The 23,001-nt window shown below is 41.9% G+C and overlaps 1 protein-coding gene across 3 annotated transcripts in view; it reads left to right on the top strand.

Moving 5' to 3' along the window:
- Window positions 1-23,001, top strand: part of SEC16B (SEC16 homolog B, endoplasmic reticulum export factor) — a 276,625-nt gene that overhangs the window by 96,753 nt on the left and 156,871 nt on the right. For all 3 annotated transcript variants that reach the window (XR_012724949.1, XM_075320161.1, XM_075320162.1), the window contains exon 15: window positions 10,979-11,090. Coding sequence is in view for 2 of the 3 variants with exons in the window: in XM_075320161.1 (XP_075176276.1) it covers window positions 10,979-11,090 (112 nt within the window). In the remaining variant the exon portion in view is untranslated. The remainder of the gene's footprint in view (window positions 1-10,978; window positions 11,091-23,001) is intronic.

Raw genomic sequence — 23,001 nt, 5'->3', positions numbered from 1 at the left:
GGGCGGAGATGAGCGGGACATAACATCCCGCCCACCTTCTCCCTTCCGCATTTGACGGTGGACGCAGGTAAGGTGATGTTTGTCGTTCCAGCGGCTTCACACACAGCGATGCATGACGCCGCTGGAGCGACAAACAACATCGTACCTGCAGCTGGAGCAACATTATGGAAATGAACGACATGACACAGATCAACGATTTTTGACTGTTTTGCGCTCGTTCATTGTCGCTCCTAGGATTTACACATTGCGATGTCGCTACCGGCGCCGGATGTGCGTCACAACAACCGTGACCCCGACGATATTTCGGTAGCGATGTCGCAACGTGTAAAGTACCCCTAAGGCTTTATAAAGGGCACTAGAAAAACAGCTTTCTTCCTTCTGGCGGAGATTTAATTTGGATACTTTTATTGCCCTACAATTGCTGGATTTTTACAAGGAGAACCAGTCACGTCCTAGGATCTGATCTTGATCTCCCCATAAGTCCTAACGCACATGACTGATCTTCGGAGATGATCTCATAGGCGCTGGTTTAAATGTTCAGGGAGGACATAGGCTTCTAGAGAGTTTTCAGAGTTTTTAGACCGTCTTTGAAAGTTTACCTCTGAAGCTTTATAAGACGTTTCCTTGCACAGGATCTAAAAATATGAAAAAGGACGACTTTCAAGATCCTGCTATTAGGAGCTTTAAGATTTGTGAGCTTTTAGAGATGTCAGGGAAAACTCCCCTGTCCTGAATTTAGTGAGTAATATATGCAGTGAAAGATGGTGGAAAATCCGCAGCTGCCCGTATAGTCCTTGTTATGCAGAAATAAGGAACATTGCTATGAATTAATTCCAGATCTCATGTCTGGGTGACAATTAGGAAATAATTGCCAACTTTCCATATAAGCGATGATGCTAACGATTACCATTGCTCCCTAGTAGATTGGCAAGGAAGGTGTTGGAGAGTATAGCCCGTCATACATATTAGATGGCTGCCTTGATCGTTTTGCCAGCAGCCACCTTGGCCGCCTCTCCCATACGGAGGAGCACTTGCTTGGTTGAGCCCTTCTATGTTCTGACATGTCTGGTGATGGCTTATCTTTAGGAAAACAAAGCAATAGCAGTCCAAAATCAAACATGTTGATCGACATCTTCCCCAACAATCAGTTGTCTGGGGCCACCGTACACATCAGACTATTAGCTGAGCCCATTGATTCTGACAGGTTCGGGCAATGTTAGACTAGGGGCCTTAAAGAGAACCAACCAACAGGATTTTCATATATAAAGTAAAGCCAGACCTATACTGGGGCTAGGATGCTGAATATAACCATACCTTTAGTTGTGAGATTGGATGTTTTATTTCAGAAATATGTGCAAGTAAAGTTCCAGCAATGCACTGCTATTTGATTGACAGGTGCAACAGGAAGGGAATTTGTGGGTCGGGTTTTGCTATCTATTCCGCCCCTATCTGTCTGCCTGGCGTTGCTCTCCCTGTCGTCGTCATAGACGGTAATTCCAGCGCAGGCAGGCAGACAGGGGTGGGAATAGATAGCCAAACACGACCCACAAATTCCCTTCCTGTTGCACCTGTCAATCAAATAGCAGTGCATTGCTGGAACTTTACTTGCACATATTTCTAAAATAAAGTATCCAATCTCTGACTGGTTGGTTCCCTTTAACAACACTTTTTTCTGACTTTCACTGGTCCAAAATTCATGGTCTGAGGATGGACCATGATGTCCCAACCGGCACCAAGTCAGCTGACCCATCACAACAGCCTCATAGGTATAAATTAGGCTGTTGGGTTTGAGTCAAGAGACCCGCTGCCTATTGTGGACCTTGTGGTCCATACTCATACTGGGTTTTTAGACCAGTTAGCAAGGATAGCCAATCAGTGGAAGCAGGTCCTGTCCTGGTGGACTCAAGCTGTTTTTTTATTGTTGGATGTGGGAAACCAGCCTTATAGAGAAGAGTTTAAGGCGTATGGACCATGGTTGTGTTCATATACTATGGTAAATAATTGTAAATGCATTGTGTTATTTCTCTTTCACTCAACCCAAATTATACTTTAGAGCTGAATTCATAATTCTGCATGCTGCAAGAGCTCGAATCTCCCATCATTCCTGTAATGATTCATGCACGGGTCTGCCGTTCCTGAGCCGGTGCATGTATCCTGCCTCCAGGAGGGGCCTGTTTGTTCTGGCCTCGTTCCGGGGTCACGCTGCCATATATTAATGCTGCTGCCTCAGAGACGCCGCCAGTGATATTTCCGGCTCTGCTCTGTTTGCTCCGTTCCTGTGAGACGTTCCCTGGTTCTTGTCCTGCTACGTGGTACTATTTGTCCTGACCTCTGCTCCCCTTGCCCGACCTGACTTCCATCCCTCTTGCCTGACCTGACCTCTGCCCCCCTGACCTGACATGACCTCCATTTTCCCAGCCTGTTCTTAACTTCTTTCCTCCTGCCCGGCCGTACATCTGTCCCTCTTACTCGTCCGTTTGTCCATACCTCCCTGTCCTCTGGTCTCCGGTCCTGTCCTGTGTTCCCCACGTCCTCCCCTGTGCTTACTTGCTCTCCTGGTATTCGACCTCGGCTCTGTTCTTTGACTTTGGCTTGGTTTCTCCTCGGTACTGACATGACATCCGGCTTAGACCCTGACTGATCGACTATCCCTGCTCTTGTTAGTGACCTCTAGTGGACTTCTGTCTTACTACACTCAGAAGTTCTTATCCTACCTGAGTCCCTGCGCCCCCTAGTGGTAGCTTGACAATTCCTTTCAGACTCAATATCAGTAAGGAGCTTAATTTAGTTATATGCATTTTGAGTAGTTTAGTGTACAACATACACTGTGCAATAATTACCTCTCACCTCTATTTATTTGAATAAGACCAAACCGCAGTACCAGACAATGCCAATGGAGAAGGGTGGCGCTGTTTCTGGAGAAAACCGTTTTTGGGGATGAAAATCTTAAACATTGCAGTTTGCTGTTAGTAAATGCATACAATGAATGACTTTTCTAATCTCGGGCACTTGCTACGCCTAGATACAATGATTAAATCTCTAATGTCATTGGATTATCCTTTCTCGGTGATAAAAAAAAAGAATGCCGATTTTTGCTAATGGGTTAAACTCTGACCTTTTCTTAAAGTTTTAATATTTTTACTGTCCTCCCTTGCGAGCAGAAAATGTACATCAAAAGCTACAGCGACACGATCCTGACCCCCGGAAAAAATAAATAAATTACCCTGGAGAATAATTAGCGGCCTATATACGATGTTTGTATACCGTGCGCAGCCGTCGCCTGCGCATCTGCATTCAATGTGCGTTGTCTATAGGTCAGCTGAGGACATAAAGCTACCTGATTATTTTTTTATTCTTACAGTATTAATTGGCTTTCAGATCACATCTAGGATAAAAAAAAAAGTATAAAACACAGGCAAACACATTTACATGACTGCAGTTTGGACCAAAATACATTAGCAGCACTTTTGATCTAATCTATGAATCAATTTGCATCTGTTTGCTAGCAATTTGCAAGAGTTCTGTCCTGACACTCTTCTTTGCAGCCTAACTTTTATGTAAAACAGCTCAGCTAAATTTTCCCAGTGTTCTCTGCTAGAATACCATAAATCGGCGGTCATTTAGGTTAGGTGTTAAATGTATTTCTACAAGGTATTGAGGCTCAGCTTATTCATGAGAATCAAATACACTTGTATTACAGTTATATAGTTTTATCAAGAACAACCAATGCACATAGTGTTTTTTATACCATGTGACAATGATGTGGATTACTTGAAAGTCACCTTGAAGTCAGCGGCAAGGAAGAGTAGAATAAAGCTGCTGGTTGCTCGTGCGTCCTGCTGCACCATTCAAATCTACGGCCCAAATAAAGATGACTCCCTTTAAGGACTTGTGCAGACGAAGAGTAGAATAAAGCTGCTGGTTGCTCGTGCGTCCTGCTGCACCACTCAAATCTACGGCCCAAATAAAGATGACTCCCTTTAAGGACTTGTGCAGACGAAGAGTAGAATAAAGCAGCTGGTTGATCGTGCGCCCTGCTACTTCACTGAAACCTATGACCAATAAAGATAACTCCTTCTAAGGGCTTGTGCAGAAGAAGAGTTGAAAAAAGCTGCTGGTTGCACGTGCACCCTGCTGCACCACTCAAGTCTATGGCACCAATAAAGATAACTCCCTTTAAGGACTTGTGCAGATGAAGAATAGAATAAAGCAGCTGGTTGCACATGCGCCCTGCTACTTCACTGAAACCTATGCACCAATAAAGATAACTCCTTCTAAGGGCTTGTGCAGATGAAAAGTAGAATAAAGCTGCTGGTTGCTCGTGCGCCCTGCTGCACCACTCAAGTCTATGGCCCAAATAAAGATAACTTCCTTTAAGGGCTTGTACAGCCGAAGAGTAGAATATAGCAGCTGGTTGCACATGCGCCCTGATGCACCACTGAAATCTACGGCCCAAAAAAAAGATAACTCCCTTTAAGGGCTTCTGCAGACAAAGAGTAGAAGGAACCTGCTGGTTGCACATGCGCCCTGCTGCACCACTAAAATCTATGGCCCAAGTAAAGATAACTACCTTTAAGGGCTTGTTGTCACGCTGGTTTCTTTCCAGCGAGACTCGTCCTCATTAAATTGGATGTTTTTTCCTTTTAGCACCTGAGGGGTTAATGCTTCTTTTGCAAGTCTGCTGAGAGGCATTCCCTCAGGTGCTCTAAGTTATTTATTAGGCTGGACCTTTAGGCTATGTGCGCACTTTGCTTTTTACCTGCTTTTTCAACTGCAGCGTTTAATGCCAAAATGGTTGTGTTCTGCTTTTCAAGCAAAGTCTATGGGAATTTGGGTTTCTTGTCCGCACTTTGCAGTTCAAACTGCAGCCTTTTTGTTGCAGAACTTTGGTCAAAAACTCACCTTTGCAGGGCAAAACCCAAATGGCAAAAGCAAAAACAGGACAATTGTTTTTGCCATTTGAGTTTTGCCCTGCAAAGCTGAGTTTTTGACCAAAGTTCTGCAACAAAAAGGCTGCAGTTTGAACTGCATAGTGCGGAGAAGAAACCCAAATTCCCATAGACTTTGCTTGAAAAGCAGAACACAACCATTTTGGCATTAAACGCTGCAGTTGAAAAAGCAGGTAAAAAGCAAAGTGCGCACATAGCCTTAAGGTCCCGGCATCCTTCACACAGTGCTGGGTATTTTTTCTCTCCACAGTTGATAGAGACAGCCTGTGTGTTTGGTTGTGTTATATCATAGTTCCTGTAGCCTTCTGCAAACAAGGTAAAGTTTGCAGAAGTGATGTTATTTTGTTGTATTTCTTTATTTTATTTTTTTTTGTGCTGTTCCCTGAAGTTGTCCCATTGAACAGGTAGGGGGTCTCTACACCAGGGTCCATGTAGGAGACAAGGACCAGTCGGAGGGGGGGTCACGCCTCGATACCTTCTAGTGTACCCATGGCTTGAGGGCAAGTCAGGGTTCTCTAACTTACAGGGTCAGAGAAGCCCCTGTCCCTGGGTAGCAGTCCATACACATGACACTTGTGCAGACGAAGCGTAGAATAAAGCAGCTGGTTGCACATGCGCCCTCAAATGTGTAGCACCAATAAAGATAACCCCCTTTAAGGACTTGTGTAGACGAAGAATAGAATAAAGCTGCTGGTTGCACATGCGCCCTATTACACCACTCAAATCTAGCAAACCCATAAAGATAACTCCCTTTAAGGGCTTGTGCAGATGAAGAGTAGAATAAAGCAGCTGGTTGCACGTGCGCCCTGGTGTACTAATCAAATCTATGGCACCGATAAACATAACTCCCTTTAAGGACCTGTGTAGATGAAAAGTAGAATAAAGCTACTGGTTGCTCGTGCGCCCTGCTGCATAACTGAAATCTATGGCACCAATAAAGATGACTCCCTTTAAGACTACCATATTTTCTGTCTGATTGCTGTCATAAAAGAAGCGTATCACACTTGGACAAATGTTATTCAATGTGGGAGTGCAAATGTCCAATATTTAAATTGGACTGAGTATTCCGAGAAAAACAATCGCAGCATGCATGATTTGCCTCCAAGAATTGAATGGTACTCTGTCATTCAAGTCTGTGACATTCCTTTTTTTTCTCCCCACCTCCTAGAATAAAGGATCTCACTCTGATAAGACCCTAGATCACTCTGTGTGTAATGATTCTATATAATATATAGAAATAGATCCCTCTGTGTGTAATCACTCTATATAATATATAGAAATAGATCCTTCTGTGTATAATGACTCTATATAATATATAAGAATAGATCCCTCTGTGTATAATGACTTTATATGGTATATAGAAATTAATCCCTCTGTGTGTAATGACTATATAATATATAGAAATACATGCCTCTGTGTGTAATGACTCTATATAATATATAGGAATAGATCCCTCTGTGTGTAATGACTCTATATAATATATAGGAATAGATCCCTCTGTGTGTAATGACTCTATATAATATATAGATACAGATCCCTCTGTGTGTAATGACTCTATATAATATATAGGAATAGATCCCTCTGTGTGTAACGACTCTATATAATATATAGAAATAGATCCCTCTGTGTGTAATGACTCTATATAATATATAGAAATAGATCCCTCTGTGTGTAATGATGCTATATAATATATAGAAATAGATCCCTCTATGTGTAATGACTATATAATATATAGAAATAGATCCCTCTGTGTATAAGGACTCTATTTAATATATAGAAATAGATCCCTCTGTGTGTAATGACTCTATATAATATATAGGAATAGATCCCTGTGTGTAATGGTGTAATGACTCTATATAATATATAGGAATAACTCCCTCTGTGTGTAATGACTCTATATAATATATAGGAAAAAAACAAAAAAGTGAGCCGGAGTATGAGATGGTATACATAGAGCTTGTGAGCTCATGTTCACACTGGCCATTAGACAAAGAGAAACCAAGGAAAAAATTGTGAAAACATACCCTGCTGTAACTAAATAAAAGCATAGTGCATATAAACATAGGGTACTTAGTAAACACTGTTTTACTCAGCCCTTAGCCACATTGAGGCCTATCTTAGACCCATGGTAAGGTTTTAATATTAGAGAGTGTAGGTACTATCCCAAGTACTTTTATGTAGTTCTTTTGTATTCAGTACAAATGGGGTGTGGCCCTCCCTCTTGGTGAGCTGGACATTTCATTCTGTGAATCCCCCTGACTGTGTGTGTCCTGTTGGGACCCGGTCGCTCTCAGCCCTTAGCCACATTGAGGCCTATTTTAGACCCATGGTAAGGTTTTAATATTAGAGAGTGTAGGTACTATCCCAACTGGGTACACCTTGGCGTTGGTGGGATAGCTTTATGCTTTTTTTGATCAAAAACAGTGTTTACTAAGTACCCTATGTTTATATGCACTATGCTTTTATTTAGTTACAGCAGGGTATGTTTTCACAATTTTTCCCTTGGTTTCTCATAATATATAGGAATAGATCCCTCTGTGTGTAATGACTCTATATAATATATAGGAATAGATCCCTCTGTGTGTAATGACTTTATATAATGTATAGAAATACATCCCTCTGTGTGTAATGACTATATAATATATTAATAGATCCCTCTGTGTGTAATGGCTCTATATAATATACTGTATAGAAATAGATCCCTCTGTGTGTAATGACTCTATATAATATATAGAAATAGATCCATCTGTGTGTAATGACTCTATATAATATATAGGAATAGATCCCTCTGTGTGTAATGACTATATATAATATAGAAATAGATCCCTCTGTGTGTAATGACTCTATATAATGTATAGGAATAGATCCCTCTGTGTGTAATGACTATATAATATATATGAATAGATCCCTCTGTGTGTAATGACTATATAATATATAGGAATAGATCCCTCTGTGTGTACTGACTATACAGTTAGGTCCAGAAATATTTGGACAGTGACACAAGTTTTGCTATTTTAGCTGTTTACAAAAACATGTTCAGAAATACAATTATATATATAATATGGGCTGAAAGTGCACACTCCCAGCTGCAATATGAGAGTTTTCACATCCAAATCGGAGAAAGGGTTTAGGAATCATAGCTCTGTAATGCATAGCCTCCTCTTTTTCAAGGGACCAAAAGTAATTGGACAAGGGACTCTAAGGGCTGCAATTAACTCTGAAGGCATCTCCCTCGTTAACCTGTAATCAATGAAGTAGTTAAAAGGTCTGGGGTTGATTACAGGTGTGTGGTTTTGCATTTGGAAGCTGTTGCTGTGACCAGACAACATGAGGTCTAAGGAACTCTCAATTGAGGTGAAGCAGAACATCCTGAGGCTGAAAAAAAAGAAAAAAATCCATCAGAGAGATAACAGACATGCTTGGAGTAGCAAAATCAACAGTCGGGTACATTCTGAGAAAAAAGGAATTGACTGGTGAGCTTGGGAACTCAAAAAGGCCTGGGCGTCCACGGATGACAACAGTGGTGGATGATCGCCGCATACTTTCTTTGGTGAAGAAGAACCCGTTCACAACATCAACTGAAGTCCAGAACACTCTCAGTGAAGTAGGTGTATCTGTCTCTAAGTCAACAGTAAAGAGAAGACTCCATGAAAGTAAATACAAAGGGTTCACATCTAGATGCAAACCATTCATCAATTCCAAAAATAGACAGGCCAGAGTTAAATTTGCTGAAAAACACCTCATGAAGCCAGCTCAGTTCTGGAAAAGTATTCTATGGACAGATGAGACAAAGATCAACCTGTACCAGAATGATGGGAAGAAAAAAGTTTGGAGAAGAAAGGGAACGACACATGATCCAAGGCACACCACATCCTCTGTAAAACATGGTGGAGGCAACGTGATGGCATGGGCATGCATGGCTTTCAATGGCACTGGGTTACTTGTGTTTATTGATGACATAACAGCAGACAAGAGTAGCCGGATGAATTCTGAAGTGTACCGGGATATACTTTCAGCCCAGATTCAGCCAAATGCCGCAAAGTTGATCGGACGGCGATTCATAGTACAGATGGACAATGACCCCAAGCATACAGCCAAAGCTACCCAGGAGATCATGAGTGCAAAAAAGTGGAACATTCTGCAATGGCCAAGTCAATCACCAGATCTTAACCCAATTGAGCATGCATTTCACTTGCTCAAATCCAGACTTAAGACGGAAAGACCCACAAAGAAGCAAGACCTGAAGGCTGCGGCTGTAAAGGCCTGGCAAAGCATTAAGAAGGAGGAAACCCAGCGTTTGGTGATGTCCATGGGTTCCAGACTTAAGGCAGTGATTGCCTCCAAAGGATTCGCAACAAAATATTGAAAATAAAAATATTTTGTTTGGGTTTGGTTTATTTGTCCAATTACTTTTGACCTCCTAAAATGTGGAGTGTTTGTAAAGAAATGTGTACAATTCCTACAATTTCTATCAGATATTTTTGTTCAAACCTTCAAATTAAACGTTACAATCTGCACTTGAATTCTGTTGTAGAGATTTCATTTCAAATCCAATGTGGTGGCATGCAGAGCCCAACTCGCGAAAATTGTGTGTAATGACTCTATATAATATATAGGAATAGATCCCTCTGTGTGTAATGACTATATAATATATAGGAATAGATCCCTCTGTGTGTAATAACTATAATATATAGGAATAGATCCCTCTGTGTGTAATAACTATATAATATATAGAAATAGATCCCTCTGTGTGTAATGACTCTATGTAATATATAGAAATAGATCCCTCTGTGTGTAATGACTCTATGTAATATATAGGAATAGATCCATCTGTGTGTAATGACTCTATACAATATATAGGAATAGATCACTCTGTGTGTAATGACTCTATATAATATATAGGAATAGATCCCTCTGTGTGTAATGACTCTATATAATATATAGGAATAGATCCCTCTGTGTGTAATGACTCTATGTAATATATTATAATAGATCCATCTGTGTGTAATGACTATATAATATATAGGAATAGATCACTCTGTGTGTAATTACTCTATATAATATATAGGAATAGATCCCTCTGTGTGTAATGACTCTATATAATATATAGGAATAGATCCCTCTGTGTGTAATGACTCTATATAATATATAGGAATAGATCACTCTGTGTGTAATGACTCTATATAATATATAGGAATAGATCACTCTGTGTGTAATGACTCTATATAATATATAGGAATAGATCCCTCTGTGTGTAATGACTCTATATAATGTATAGATACAGATCCCTCTGTGTGTAATGACTCTATATAATATGTGTTTACCTTTTTGTATTGAATTACTGAAATAAATTAACTTTTTGATGATATTCTAATTTATTGAGATGCACTTGCACCTGGCTGTGACCGTACAGGCGGTGGCTGATAGATGCTGTCCATGGGTTAGCCAGTATGCATCAGCTGTTAGTTTTCCATTATGGCCTTGTGCACATGGTGTATTTTTTATGCTTTTTTTTTTTTTTTTTTTAGAAATCTGCACCAAAAACTGCATGTCTATCCCGAAGCCAGCAAAATCTATGAGATTTCTGAAGGGCTGTGCACACTTTGTTTTTTGTTTTTTTTTTCCTTGCAGATTTTGGTGCAGAAATAATCTGCTGCATTTCAATTGTTGGGGCGTTTTTGAGCCCTTCCGGCCATTGACTGAACTAGAGACAAAAAATGACACAAACACCACACCTGCTTTTTTTGGTGCGTTTTTCTGCCAGAAGTTGCATATTTGATGCAGAAAATTTCTGCACCAAATCTGCAGCGTGTGCACACAGCCTAATACAAATTGTGATATCGAAAAAAAAAAAGGCAAAATGTAAAAGAAAAAATGTTTAATACCAAAACATGATAAAAACGATCGCGTTTTTTGTTAACACATTCCCTTTAAAGGTGAGTTTACTGCACATGCTAAAACAAAAAAAAAACAGTGTAATGATCACTTTGTAACTGAGCGTAACACTTGTTATCTTTTTATATACTTAGTTCTCAAGGGCCTCACAGAGGCCGGACACTGCTGTTATCTGACAGCTGGCATCTCCCTTGGCAAGATCTCTGAGAAATCAGACCGTCTAGTTCTGCTGGGCAGTAATCAAGAGTAAGTCTGCAAATGTACCAAACACAACGCTCACAATGTACTGCACGCCTAAAAGAGGCTTAGAGCTTATAAATAATGTGAAAAAAGAAAAAGAATCGGAACTACAGTGCAGACCAAAAGTTTGGACACACCTTCTCATTCAAAGAGTTTTCTTTATTTTCATGACTCTGAAAACTGTAGATTCACATTGAAGGCATCAAAACTATGAATTAACACATGTGGAGTGAAATACTTAAAAAAGTGTGAAACAACTGAAAATATGTCTTATATTCTAGGTTCTTCAAAGTAGCCACCTTTTGCTTTGATTACTGCTTTGCACACTCTTGGCATTCTCTTGATGAGCTTCAAGAGGTAGTCACCGGAAATGTTTTTCACTTCACAGGTGTGCCCTGTCAGGTTTAATAAGTGAGATTTCTTGCCTTATAAATGGGGTTGGGACCATCAGTTGTGTTGTGCAGAAGTCTGGTGGATACACAGCTTATAGTCCTACTGAATAGACTGTTAGAATTTGTATTATGGCAAGAAAAAGCAGCTAAGTAAAGAAAAACGAGTGGCCATCATTACTTTAAGAAATGAAAGTCAGTCAGTCCAAAAAATTGGGAAAACTTTGAAAGTGAAAGTGTCTCCAAGTGCTGTGGCAAAAACCATCAAACGCTACAAAGAAACTGGCTCACATGAGGACCACCCCAGGAAAGGAAGAGCAAGAGTCACTTCTGCTGCAGAGGATAAGTTTATCTGAGTCACTAGCCTCAGAAATTGCAGGTTAACAGCAGCTCAGATTAGAGACCAGGTCAATGCCACACAGAGTTCTAGCAGCAGACACATCTCTAGAACAACTGTTAAGAGGAGACTTTGTGCAGCAGGCCTTCATGGTAAAATAGCTGCTAGGAAACCACTGCTAAGGACAGGCAACAAGCAGAAGAGACTTGTTTGGGCTAAAAAAAAACAAGGAATGAACATTAGACCAGTGGAAATCTGTGCTTTGGTCTGATGAGTCCAAATTTGAGATCTTTGGATCCAACTGTCGTGTGTTTGTGCAACGCAGAAAAGGTGAACGGATGGAATCTACATGCCTGGTTCCCACCGTGAAGCATGGAGGAGGATGTGTGATGTGTGGGGGTGCTTTGCTGGTGACACTGTTGGGGATTTATTCAAAATTGAAGGCATACTGAGCCAGCATGGCTACCACAGGATCTTGCAGCTGCATGGTAATCCATCCAGTTTGCATTTAGTTGGACCATCATTTATTTTTCAACAGGACAATCACCCCAAACACACCTCCAGGCTGTGTAAGGGCTTTTTAACTAAGAAGGAGAGTGATGGGGTGTTACGCCAGATGACCTGGTCTCCACAGTCACCAGACCTGAACCCAATCGAGATGGTTTGGGGTGAGCTGGACCACAGAGTGAAGGCAAAAGGGCCAGCAAGTGCCAAGCATCTCTGGGAACTCCTTCAAGACTGTTGGAAAACCATTTCCGGTGACTACCTCTTGAAGCTCATCAAGAGAATGCCAAGAGTGTGCAAAGAAGTAATGAAAGCAAAAGGTGGCAACTTTGAAGAACCTAGAATATAAGAAATATTTCCAGTTGTTTCACACTTTTTTGTTAAGTATTTCATTCCACATGTGTTAATTCATAGTTTTGATGTCTTCAATGGGAATCTACAATTTTCAGAGTCCTGAAAATAAAGAAAACTCTTTGAATGAGGTGTGTCCAAACTTTTGGTCTGTACTGTACATAAGATTGACTAATGTGCTTCAGTTTGGACCCCAGTAGCTGATTTTAGTGTCCGTGGTGGCAATATTTATTACATACATACAGGTACATATGGACCACCATACGGATTGACCTCTTAACGACTCAGGAATGTTAAGTTTTTTCCTTCTTTCCTTCAGAAAGTTATAACTTTCCAAAAAATTCCAAGTGTGATGAAATTACAAAGCAAAAGAAACAAACATCCACCATTATTCTTTTTTTGGGGTTTATTTTTCTGACCAATGTGTGATAAAAATGACCTGGCAACATTATTCTCCAGTTCAGTACGATTTTGGCAACACTAAACTTGTCCAAAGTTTTTTTGTTATTTTAGTTGTGAAAAAAAAAATATATACCGTATATAATATATATTCTAATTATATATAAAGCAAGAAGGCCTGCGGAGACACCATCACATGTTTCTCAACGCTGGCAGGAACCTAGCCAGGTCGTTCACCAGGAAGGAACAACCACGGGAAGGGCAGTCTCCAGTCAAGGAGACCACCTATGCCAAACATGGTATCCATCCACAGACAGCCGTTTCGGGGTATTTGCCCCTCATCAGTGTGGAGTAGGAATCTGGCTAGTGGGACATTGCCTAGTAAAAGACTATGTGAGCAAGGATGGTTGACCTTAGGGAGATCAATAATCAATAATTATATATATATATATATATATATATATATTATATATTTTAATAATATATATTATAATATATAATACATTATATGTTTGCAGCTCCATGTTCTGAGGCCCATAACTTTTATACAGGGTGGGCCATTTATATGGATACACCTAAATAAAATGGGAATGGTTAGTGATATCAACTTCCTGTTTATGGCTCATTAGTATATGGGAGGGGGAAAACTTTTCAAGATGGGGTGTGACCATGGTGGCCATTTTGAAGTCGGCCATTTTGGATCCAACTTTATTTTTTCCAATGGGAAGAAGGTCATGCAACACATCAAACTTATTGAAAATTTCACAAGAAAAACAATGGAGTGTTTGGTTTTGACGTAGCATTTCCTCTGCGGTGTTGCTATCAGTGTGTCAAGAGTGGGAGAAGAGGGTTGCATTGACAATCCAACACAATGGGCAGCATTTTGAACACATTTTATAAGTGGTCATAAAATTGTATATAACTAATGAACGAATAAAGTTACATTTAAACCATCTTCGATGCACTGGAACTGACAATTTAAATGGTTCTATCAGAAATTTACAGCGGCATTTAAATGGTTAAAGTACAGCAATCAGAGACAGCTCCGGCATTTCTACTTATAGGCAAATGCCAGTTATGTAAATTGTCTAGTATGAAACAGACTCAGCTTCTAGATCTGCAAGAACAAGAGAAGCAAGCGGAACAGGAAACAAAAGATGAAGGAATGCCTGGTTTGCAGATGCACAGAGGAACCATAGATGTATAGATAATATGTGGATTTGTATATGCATATGCAATCAGGAGCTTGCAGCAGGTAAATGGTTGATAGTAGAGATGTATGCAATCACGAACTTGCAGTAGGCAAATGGTTAACTGCAGGATAGCTGTGATGAATAGGTAAACCAATTACTTGCTTGCAGAGATGATTACACAAAGGAATAGTAGAGACAAATAATAATCGGGTACCTAACTTGAAAACATACTGGTGTGAACAGCAGCTAGCTAGCCGAAATGAGTCCATTCATAGGTATCTGTAGCAGCAAAATTGAGAGTACAGTAGGACAGGGATTCACAGGACTAAAGCCCGCTTTACACGCTGCAATGTATCTTACAATGTGTCGGCGGGGTCACGTCGTAAGTGACGCACATCCGGCATCGTAACATACATTGTAGTGTGTAACAGCTACGTGCGATTGCGATTGAACGGTAAAACGTTCATCGCACGCACGTCGTTCATTTCTCATGAATTGACCGTCAGATTGTTCATCGTACCCGGGGTAGCGCACATCGCAGTGTGTGACACCCCGGGAACGATGAACAGATCTTACCTGCGTCCTGCGGCTCCCGGCCGGTAATGCGGAAGGAAGGAGGTGGGTGGGATAATTGAACGTGCCGCACATACGATGGGGGCGGTTACGATCGCATACGATATCATATGCAGAATCGTAACATGTAAAGCAGGCTTAAGCTAGGAAGTAGTTGCAGATTGTTGAATAGCAGGTAGGTGTTCACTAGCAAGATGATTAGACAGCTGAGCTGACTGCAGTGGATGATGAGGTGTACTCCTGGTATACAAGTGGTAGCTCAAAGTTATGCTTCTTGAATACTCAGCTAGTGCATGGCCGCCTGAGCTGGCCTTAAAAGACATTTGTAATATTGGCAGAGGAGTTTGAGTGGGTTACCACAGTAAACTGGCATGGACTATAACAAAAAGAGTCCGCCATAAGGAAAGCAAAGAAAATATCATGCCTTTGGACTTGATCAGGTGACCTTGTTTTGTGTGGTCAGTTTCCTTCCTTGCTGAGCCACAGCCTGGTAAGTCCCTGCCCAAATGTTGATGATCTATATACTTGTACCTTTGCTTCTCTTCCTATGGTGTGCAGTAATCACCTGTTCTCAATTGCTCATTGTCTCTGTCCTATCACATCCTGGGTGGGACTATTTATATTCTCCTTATCCCTTTCTTCTCTGATCCGATTAGGGACATGATGGCTTACAGTCCCTGTCCGGGGTCCCTGGAGGAAGCAAAGTCACTGGATGTTTATTTGAATAGATGTTTAAGAGATAGAGACACATTTAAAGCGCTTAATGACAACTTCCTCGCTACCAGTTGACACTGATTAACCTATACAGGATGGTGCTTGCAGAAAACGAAACTTGGACCATCCACTCTGTTTTGTTCATATTGCGGTGATTCTGGTCAGGTCATTGTTCAATGTTTCAAATATATAAAAGATTTGTAAAGGAAAAAGGAGACTTTTTGTAGTGATGCAGATTCCAGAAGGCTGAGATTCCCTCTTTTACTGGTGCAGAGATCTCAAATGGTTAAGGCTGATGTTTTGCTTCCTAATATTGTTCTTGAATTAAGGGATAAAGAACCTATCAGAATTCTAGGTGAAGGGGTGTTTCTGGGTGCTCTGACACACGTTCACAATGCTCATCAGCATACTGGACAGTATGTCTGTAACTACAGAGTCTGTACTAGCACTAAGACCTCGTTTTGGGCCCAGCAAAGTTTACCCTTGCCTAGCGAGGCTCCATTGTGTCCTGGTAGTCACTTAACCAGTGACCAACCTAAATAAGGTGTCAATTGCAAACGTAAGAAAACTCCTGTCCACGTTGTGCGGAAGTGTTATATGGTGTGAGTGCTGAGCTTTAGGTGAGTCAGGTGCTGTTTCAGTATCTTGTCAAGTGGAAGAGTCATGGTCATGAAGCTAGGTGTGTTTTGGAGGTCTTCATGCAGATTGCCTGGGTTGCGAGTTTAATTAGCAGCATCAGATGGTGGGGGGTGCTGAGGGTCCAAGACTGTCATGCTTTGAGATGTGATCTGGAGACCAAGGGCTATGTGGTCAGTTTCCTTCCTTGCTGAGCCACAGCCTGGTCAGTCCCTGTCCAAATGCTGATGTTCAATTTACTTCTCTTCTTATGATGTGGAGCTATCACCTGTTCTCAATTGCTTATTGTCTCTGTCCTGTCACATCACAGATGGGGCTATTTATATTCTCCTTATCAAAGTCTTCTCTGCTGGCTATATTCATTCCTGTGTGGATTCTGCTAAGGAGTACCAGCTTCACTGCAAAGAATTTTCCTGTTAGATAGAGACCAGTTTGGTATTTGCACCATGCTTTCTCATTTGTCTCATCTACACCTTTATTCTGTTTGTTTTTAGGAGGTTACCCTTGCTTGCATTTATTATTTCTCCTGTTTCTACTTGTGCACGTTCTTTATTTCTGCACTTTGGTTCCCTGTCTGTCTCTGCTGGCTTGCCATATCTTGATTTGTAGTGCATAGAAAACCTGACCTCTGGTTTCTCAGGAGGTACGTGGAACAACCCAACAGCCTTTTAGGCTGCCAGGTCCCGGTTGTGGGTTTCCAGTTGTGCGGCTAGGATTATTCCAGCCTGTACAGGACCAATTAGGGTGCTGTACAGCTAGGGATACTGTCTGTACACGAACCAGTAAGGTATAGGTCCGGCAGTAGTGAGAGAGGCTCTATTTTCCCATTACCTGTGTTGAATTACATACGTTCGTAACACAAAAATGGCGCCTAAGCCAGGACAGGTGAATATGAGTCCCCCTTATCCCACCACAATGAGTCCCCTCCGGAAAGAATTTGTAAGAGAAAAAAGAGGATTTTGGTATGAAACCTAGCATCTCTTTGTGCTACCATATCCCTTCCAGGTTATTAAGTAGAAAAGATTCCCATGAACCTTCCTAACCCTAGAACACGCAACCATGGAAATCTACAATAGAAAACAAGTAACCTTGAAGGTTTGTGTGGCACCAGGTATGCGTTCTAGGGTTAAGACTAAGAGTCCAGAATTTGGATAATCTCACGCTCCATGTGAGGATCAGTGGCTGAAGAAGGATCTCCCTTAATAGTTGGGGAAAATTCGAAGAGCTTAGGACTTCGTAAAGAGATGTGAAAAGCTTTGTGAGTTTTTAGCATGGTAGGTAATTCCGGATGGAAAGTGACCGGATTAATTTACTGATAATCTGGAATAGACCGATGAATTTAGGATCCAGCTTCTTGCAATGAATGTTCAAATGGATGTTTTTGGCAGAACACCAAATATTATTCTCCAGGACAGATGTTTGGAACAGGTCGTCAGTCTCTATCGGCAATATACTTTGCTTTTGCTGTGGCTGCAGCCAAATTTGATTATACCTCTGTACAGATGTTATGAATTTCTGGTGAGATGCTGTTCACAGCAGAAGGTTGACTTTTTGATACCATTACATTAGCAAAGGAAGGCAAGGCTCTCAACCAAATTAAGAAATATAGTGCCAAAGAGAAATTGGCCAGAAGACTCTGAAACTGAATTATTGAGGACAAATTAGGCACAAGGAAGCAAATCCATCAAATTATCATGTCTCGACCAAAATCTGATTCCAGGTCTGTTCTACACATTCCATCTTGGTACATACTGGTTGCCTCGCTTGCATGTGTATACAGATTTTTCTTCAACTCTACCCACAAGTGTTCCATTGTGTTGAGATTTGGGGACTATGGGGCCAATCCAGCACCTCTAATTCATTGTTGTTGATCCATTTCTTCGCCTATCTCAACATATGCTTCATGTTGTCCTGTGGGAACGTGTCGTTGAACGTCTCCAGACCCATTTGCACCTATCAGAGCCTAGTCTGACTTTCGCCTCATTGGAACAAATCACCCATGTCCACTTTTTGTACTTTTTTTGCAAACTCGAGCAGGCGTTTCTTATGACACTATTGACGCCTAGATTTCTTCAGCTTTTTTTAGGTCATCATTCCAGACTTGTGTAATGTGCATCTGTGATCTCACTATTACGACACATGCAAACCATTTGCACTGATGTGTTTTTCCAACCAGAACTGATAGACCTTGTCATGAGCCAAATATTTTACTCCAATATTTTCCCTGGACGTACACCTCTTGGCTTTTGAATGGATGGATGGACTACATTTTCTATGATCCCAATGGTCATGGTACTCAGATGATGGAGTTTTGCAATTTTCGTAGCGTAGAGACCACTATCGTTGAGTAGGATGATGCTGTTTCTCTTTTCTTGGGAAATCTTCTTCAAGGCTGCTCTTCAATTTGAACCTGTGACCTTTCTCTTGGGAATCAACCTAATAACACACTGAGCTATTACCGAATGTGAGAACAGGTTGTAATTTGTAGTATTCAGGAAGAAAAAGATTTTTCCACCCCCCAGGAGCAAAACATTAACAATGCAGTAACATGACAAAAATCTGTATAACTAATCATATGCTAAATAGTTGTAAGTCAAATTTATGTATGAGATAGCCAAGATGATTGTCTATAAAATGATGATAGTCCCCTTTTTTTGTAAATCAAATTTTATTGAATCCATAGGTAATTAAGTCACAAATATTCATTTACATACAAACATTCCACATTTTCACAGAAACCATAAATAGCACGATTCAGGAACAGCTTAATCTGTTAAACACAAAACAGTTCAGCATTATGGTTTAAGTTTTTAAAGAAACGGGTCCGCAGAAGACCAAGAAAAGTAAGATTATAGGCCAGAAGAATGTAGGGAGAGGGGAACTAATGAGAAAGGCAAGTAATGATGTTTAGAAGGATAGAATATAGCAGGAAGGGGGGAGGGGATACTAGAGATTAAATTTTGTTAATGGAAGGCGGAGGAGACTGGTGTCAACTCTTGCTCTCCTTCTAACCACAGGCTCCTGTCTGGCGATTCTCTAAACATAATCCATGGTGCCCATGCTGCATCCACTTTATCTTTATTGCCCACAACTTGGGCCACCAGGGTCTCCATCCTAAAGATATCATTAACTTCCGCTATCAAATCTGGTTTGAACGGGACCTCAGTCTGTCTACACAGTCTAGGAATCAAATTCATAGACGATTTGTTTACCAAAAGGAAACTTTTACCAAGATCTTCCGGGGAGATTGATCTACCCCATTCCATCTCCCATTTCTGGATATACCCAGGCAGGCCGCCAACATCACACCTATGGCTTCGATAAAGGTCATAAAGACTTGAGACAGTATAACCTAGGGTCTTCTTCCTCAATCATAGTGTCTCGAATGGTGTAAGTGTTTTGTAGATGTTAGCTCATCTGGTTAGTGATCTAATGAAGCGTTTTAATTGTTCGTAAAAGAACCATGCCTCTGAGAATACATACATTTCCGGAAATAGACTACTCAGAGGTTTAATCCCAGAAGTGGTAACAAAATCAACTACTATGGGATGGTCGCGCCATATCCTGTGAAGAAAATTGAGTCTCTTGGGTTCCACTCAGAAATTCGGGTTATCATATCCTGAAGTTAATGACCCCGGAATGGATGAAAGGTTAAATTCTGTCTTACTCTTGGAAATGAAAGCCAATAACTGTTTGGTAATGAAGGGATGGGAAATGAAGTCCGGATCAGAAGCCTACCCCATTCAGATCATGACTCTCGGATTCTGCCTTCACCCATCTCTTAGATTCTCTTGAATGAAAGAGGTCCAAGACACAGGTTCCAAGGGAGGCAAAACTATATAAGCAAAAGTCTGGCAGGCCCATCCCCCCAGTGTCCGTAGGTCTGCTAAGTGTGTTGTAAGATATGCGCGGGGCGTTTGTGGGTCCATATAAACTTAGTTACCATGGTTTTCAGGCGAGAAAAGAATGAAGCCGGTAACATGAGCGGTATGGTTTGAGAATAATATAATAGTCTAGTGAATATGCAGGAGGATGACTGGGAGGAAGTCTTGGAATCACCTACTAAGGTCTCCCCATCAATTAACAACAAAATGATCCAAATCTATATAATACACCAGGCAAATCTCACCCCACTGAGGTTATTTAAAATGTGACGCCGAGAGGCGTCAGAGTGTCCGTGGTGGGGAAGATGCAGACTTTGTCCATATGATCTGGGGCTGCCCGGTAATCGTTGCCTTTTGGTGTGAGGTGGTATCGCTCCTGTCCTCCCTGGCCTCCTTCCCTATAACTCTTGATGCATTACTCTGCCTGTTTGGAGTCTTGGACGAGGGAACTTGGTCTCATCACCAAAAAATATTTCTCCGGGAGTGCCTATTTATGTCCAGGAAACTCATTGCCCTGTGTTAGAAGAGCAGCCCCCCCCACCCCCCAACGTTGCGTGCATGGGTGGAGTATAACATTGAGATCCAAAGGTTATAGGCAACAACTCAAACATGCATTTAAAACACAAGACACAAGAGTCTTTATATTCACCAATAATTGAAAACACCCCATAGACATCATGATGCAAATGTATAAAACATTTTATTAGTAATAGTGCACAGGGTATTACAAAATAACAGAGCAATAATCAAAGAGAACCGGAATGGGTAGTGAAGGAAGAGGGGAGAGCCCCACGTGACCCAGGAAATCAGTTTAATAGAGGCAGGACCTGCCAAACAATCTAATATAAGTAGCAGCCAACTATCCATAGAAGGCCCATATAGGAACCAAAACATCCAAGTGCCACTAGTCAATAACCCAAAAACATAGACAATAGCCTTATGTTAGGTCATACATCCGTATGACTAAGGCCTGTGTATGGGAACCTGACATGAAGGCCGGGGTGTGCCACACAGCAGGGCTATAACCCTAAATGACAAACAAACAGGGGTGCCCAGGCTGTGTAGCTCAACCGACTAGCTATGAGGCTTACCCGTAAGGCAGACAGTCCCGGATCCTGAGGCACGTGGGGACCGACGTCCCAACACGTGTTTCGTCCAATACTTCGTCGGGGGACGGTAATTAAAAGTGTGAGGAGTGAAGTTTAAAAAGGGGAGCCAATTTGTCACTGGCACGCCCCCATTCCCCATGTGTGCTGTGGTGGGTGGCCGCTACGGAGCGCGCCGCGGCACAGTCTCGGCGGCCGGAAACCGGCTAGACGGGAACTTCCGGTGACGTCACCAATAGTACATCCGGTTTCCCTCCGCAACGAGCGTTACCACGGACGCGATCAGGCGGAAGCACCACAGCACTACATCAGATGGACCAACACCTTGTGGAACCACCGGTTTAGCCACCAAAATCCCATCATCCACCATATGGTATCTAATGCATAGATATGCATTAGGCAAGGAATAGAAAAATCCCCTAGTGACCACTCTAAAAGGATTATATTACAGGGTATATATGCATTATGCATTATTCGTATATATACACCACAAGTGGTTGCGTACAGAAATGAAAATCCCCCAATAATACCTATAGAGGAAATCTATTACAAAACACATACACATATGCATTATTCATATACAAAACACCAGAGATGGTGCCAATGTGGAAGAGAAACAGAGGAAAAAAGGAGAAGAAAGAAGATAGGCAGACGTCTGCAAAGGAAGAATAAGTATAGGAACATGGACCAAAAATATACATGCTGGTTTCAACATAGAGACAATTCCAGACAGTCCATTTCCATATTGTCTGCCACAATTTCATGACCTCTCAATCCTCTGTTGTTCTGTAGACACATATAGACTTCCATTTCTTCTGGATCGAAATGGATGGCAGGCTCTTGGGGATGGTGGAGGCGAAGGAACAGGTGGGATAGGAGGCGAGGGGGAGGAAGGAGATGCGGGTGGGAGGGAGTAGGGAGAGGAGGGGGGGGGGGGGGGTGGGAGAAGGGGGGTTATTTGGGGGGGGGGGGGGGGGGGGGGGGGGGAGGAAGGGGGAGGGAAGGAGGGGGACACAGAGGGGGCCAGAGGTGGAGGTTCATGACAAAAACAGGTCCCTTAAAATAAAACGAAAGAAAAAGACACACTGTTAAAAGAGTCATAGGACCACCAATAAATACAACAGGAAAGACACATCTAAAAGTATATCTAAAGATGCGCAAGAGGATTACGCAATTGTTCACACCTCTATTGCGCAGTCATGGAGGACACAGTCACCCAGAGGACCAATTTACGAGTCACCTAAATCCGGCTGGGAGGAGCACAGCCCCCCACCAGTCGGACTTATTTAGGAAATCACCACTGTGGCAGTAAGAGTCTCACTACCACTGTGGGGATACGGACAGCCGTTATAAATATGAAGCAAAAGAAAGCCGTTCATTTAGTCCGTCCGGAGCCTGAGTACCCAAGACGAAAATCCAACGGCACTCCACTTGTGCCAACCGTTTTTTTGAGGTCACCGCCCCGAATACCCAGGTGTATCTTGTCGATACCACGGATCTTCAGGGATGTGGGGTCACAATTATGGACCTCCCTAAAGTGTCTGGGTATCGTTTTAAGGGATTCGGGGTTGGTGGCCTCTTTGGCCGCCAGAACATCACGCACATGTTCCCTTGTGCGGATTCGGAGCTCACGTGAGGTCAGACCGACATATATCTTGTTGCAGCCACATGTGGCGTAGTATATTACGCCAGATGTGCTGCAAGAGATATATGCCCGAATGGAAAACTCCCTCTTTCCGTCCGCTGAGCAAAAAGTTGTAGCTCGGATGATGTTCTGGCAGCCACGGCAGCTACCGCAAGGGTAGCAACCTACACGTTGGGGACCACATCC

The sequence above is a fragment of the Anomaloglossus baeobatrachus genome, chromosome 8 (genome assembly GCF_048569485.1).
Source record: "Anomaloglossus baeobatrachus isolate aAnoBae1 chromosome 8, aAnoBae1.hap1, whole genome shotgun sequence".
NCBI lineage: Eukaryota > Metazoa > Chordata > Amphibia > Anura > Aromobatidae > Anomaloglossus > Anomaloglossus baeobatrachus.
Note: the sequence above shows the minus strand (reverse complement) of the source record. Positions and strands in the feature narration are given on the sequence as shown.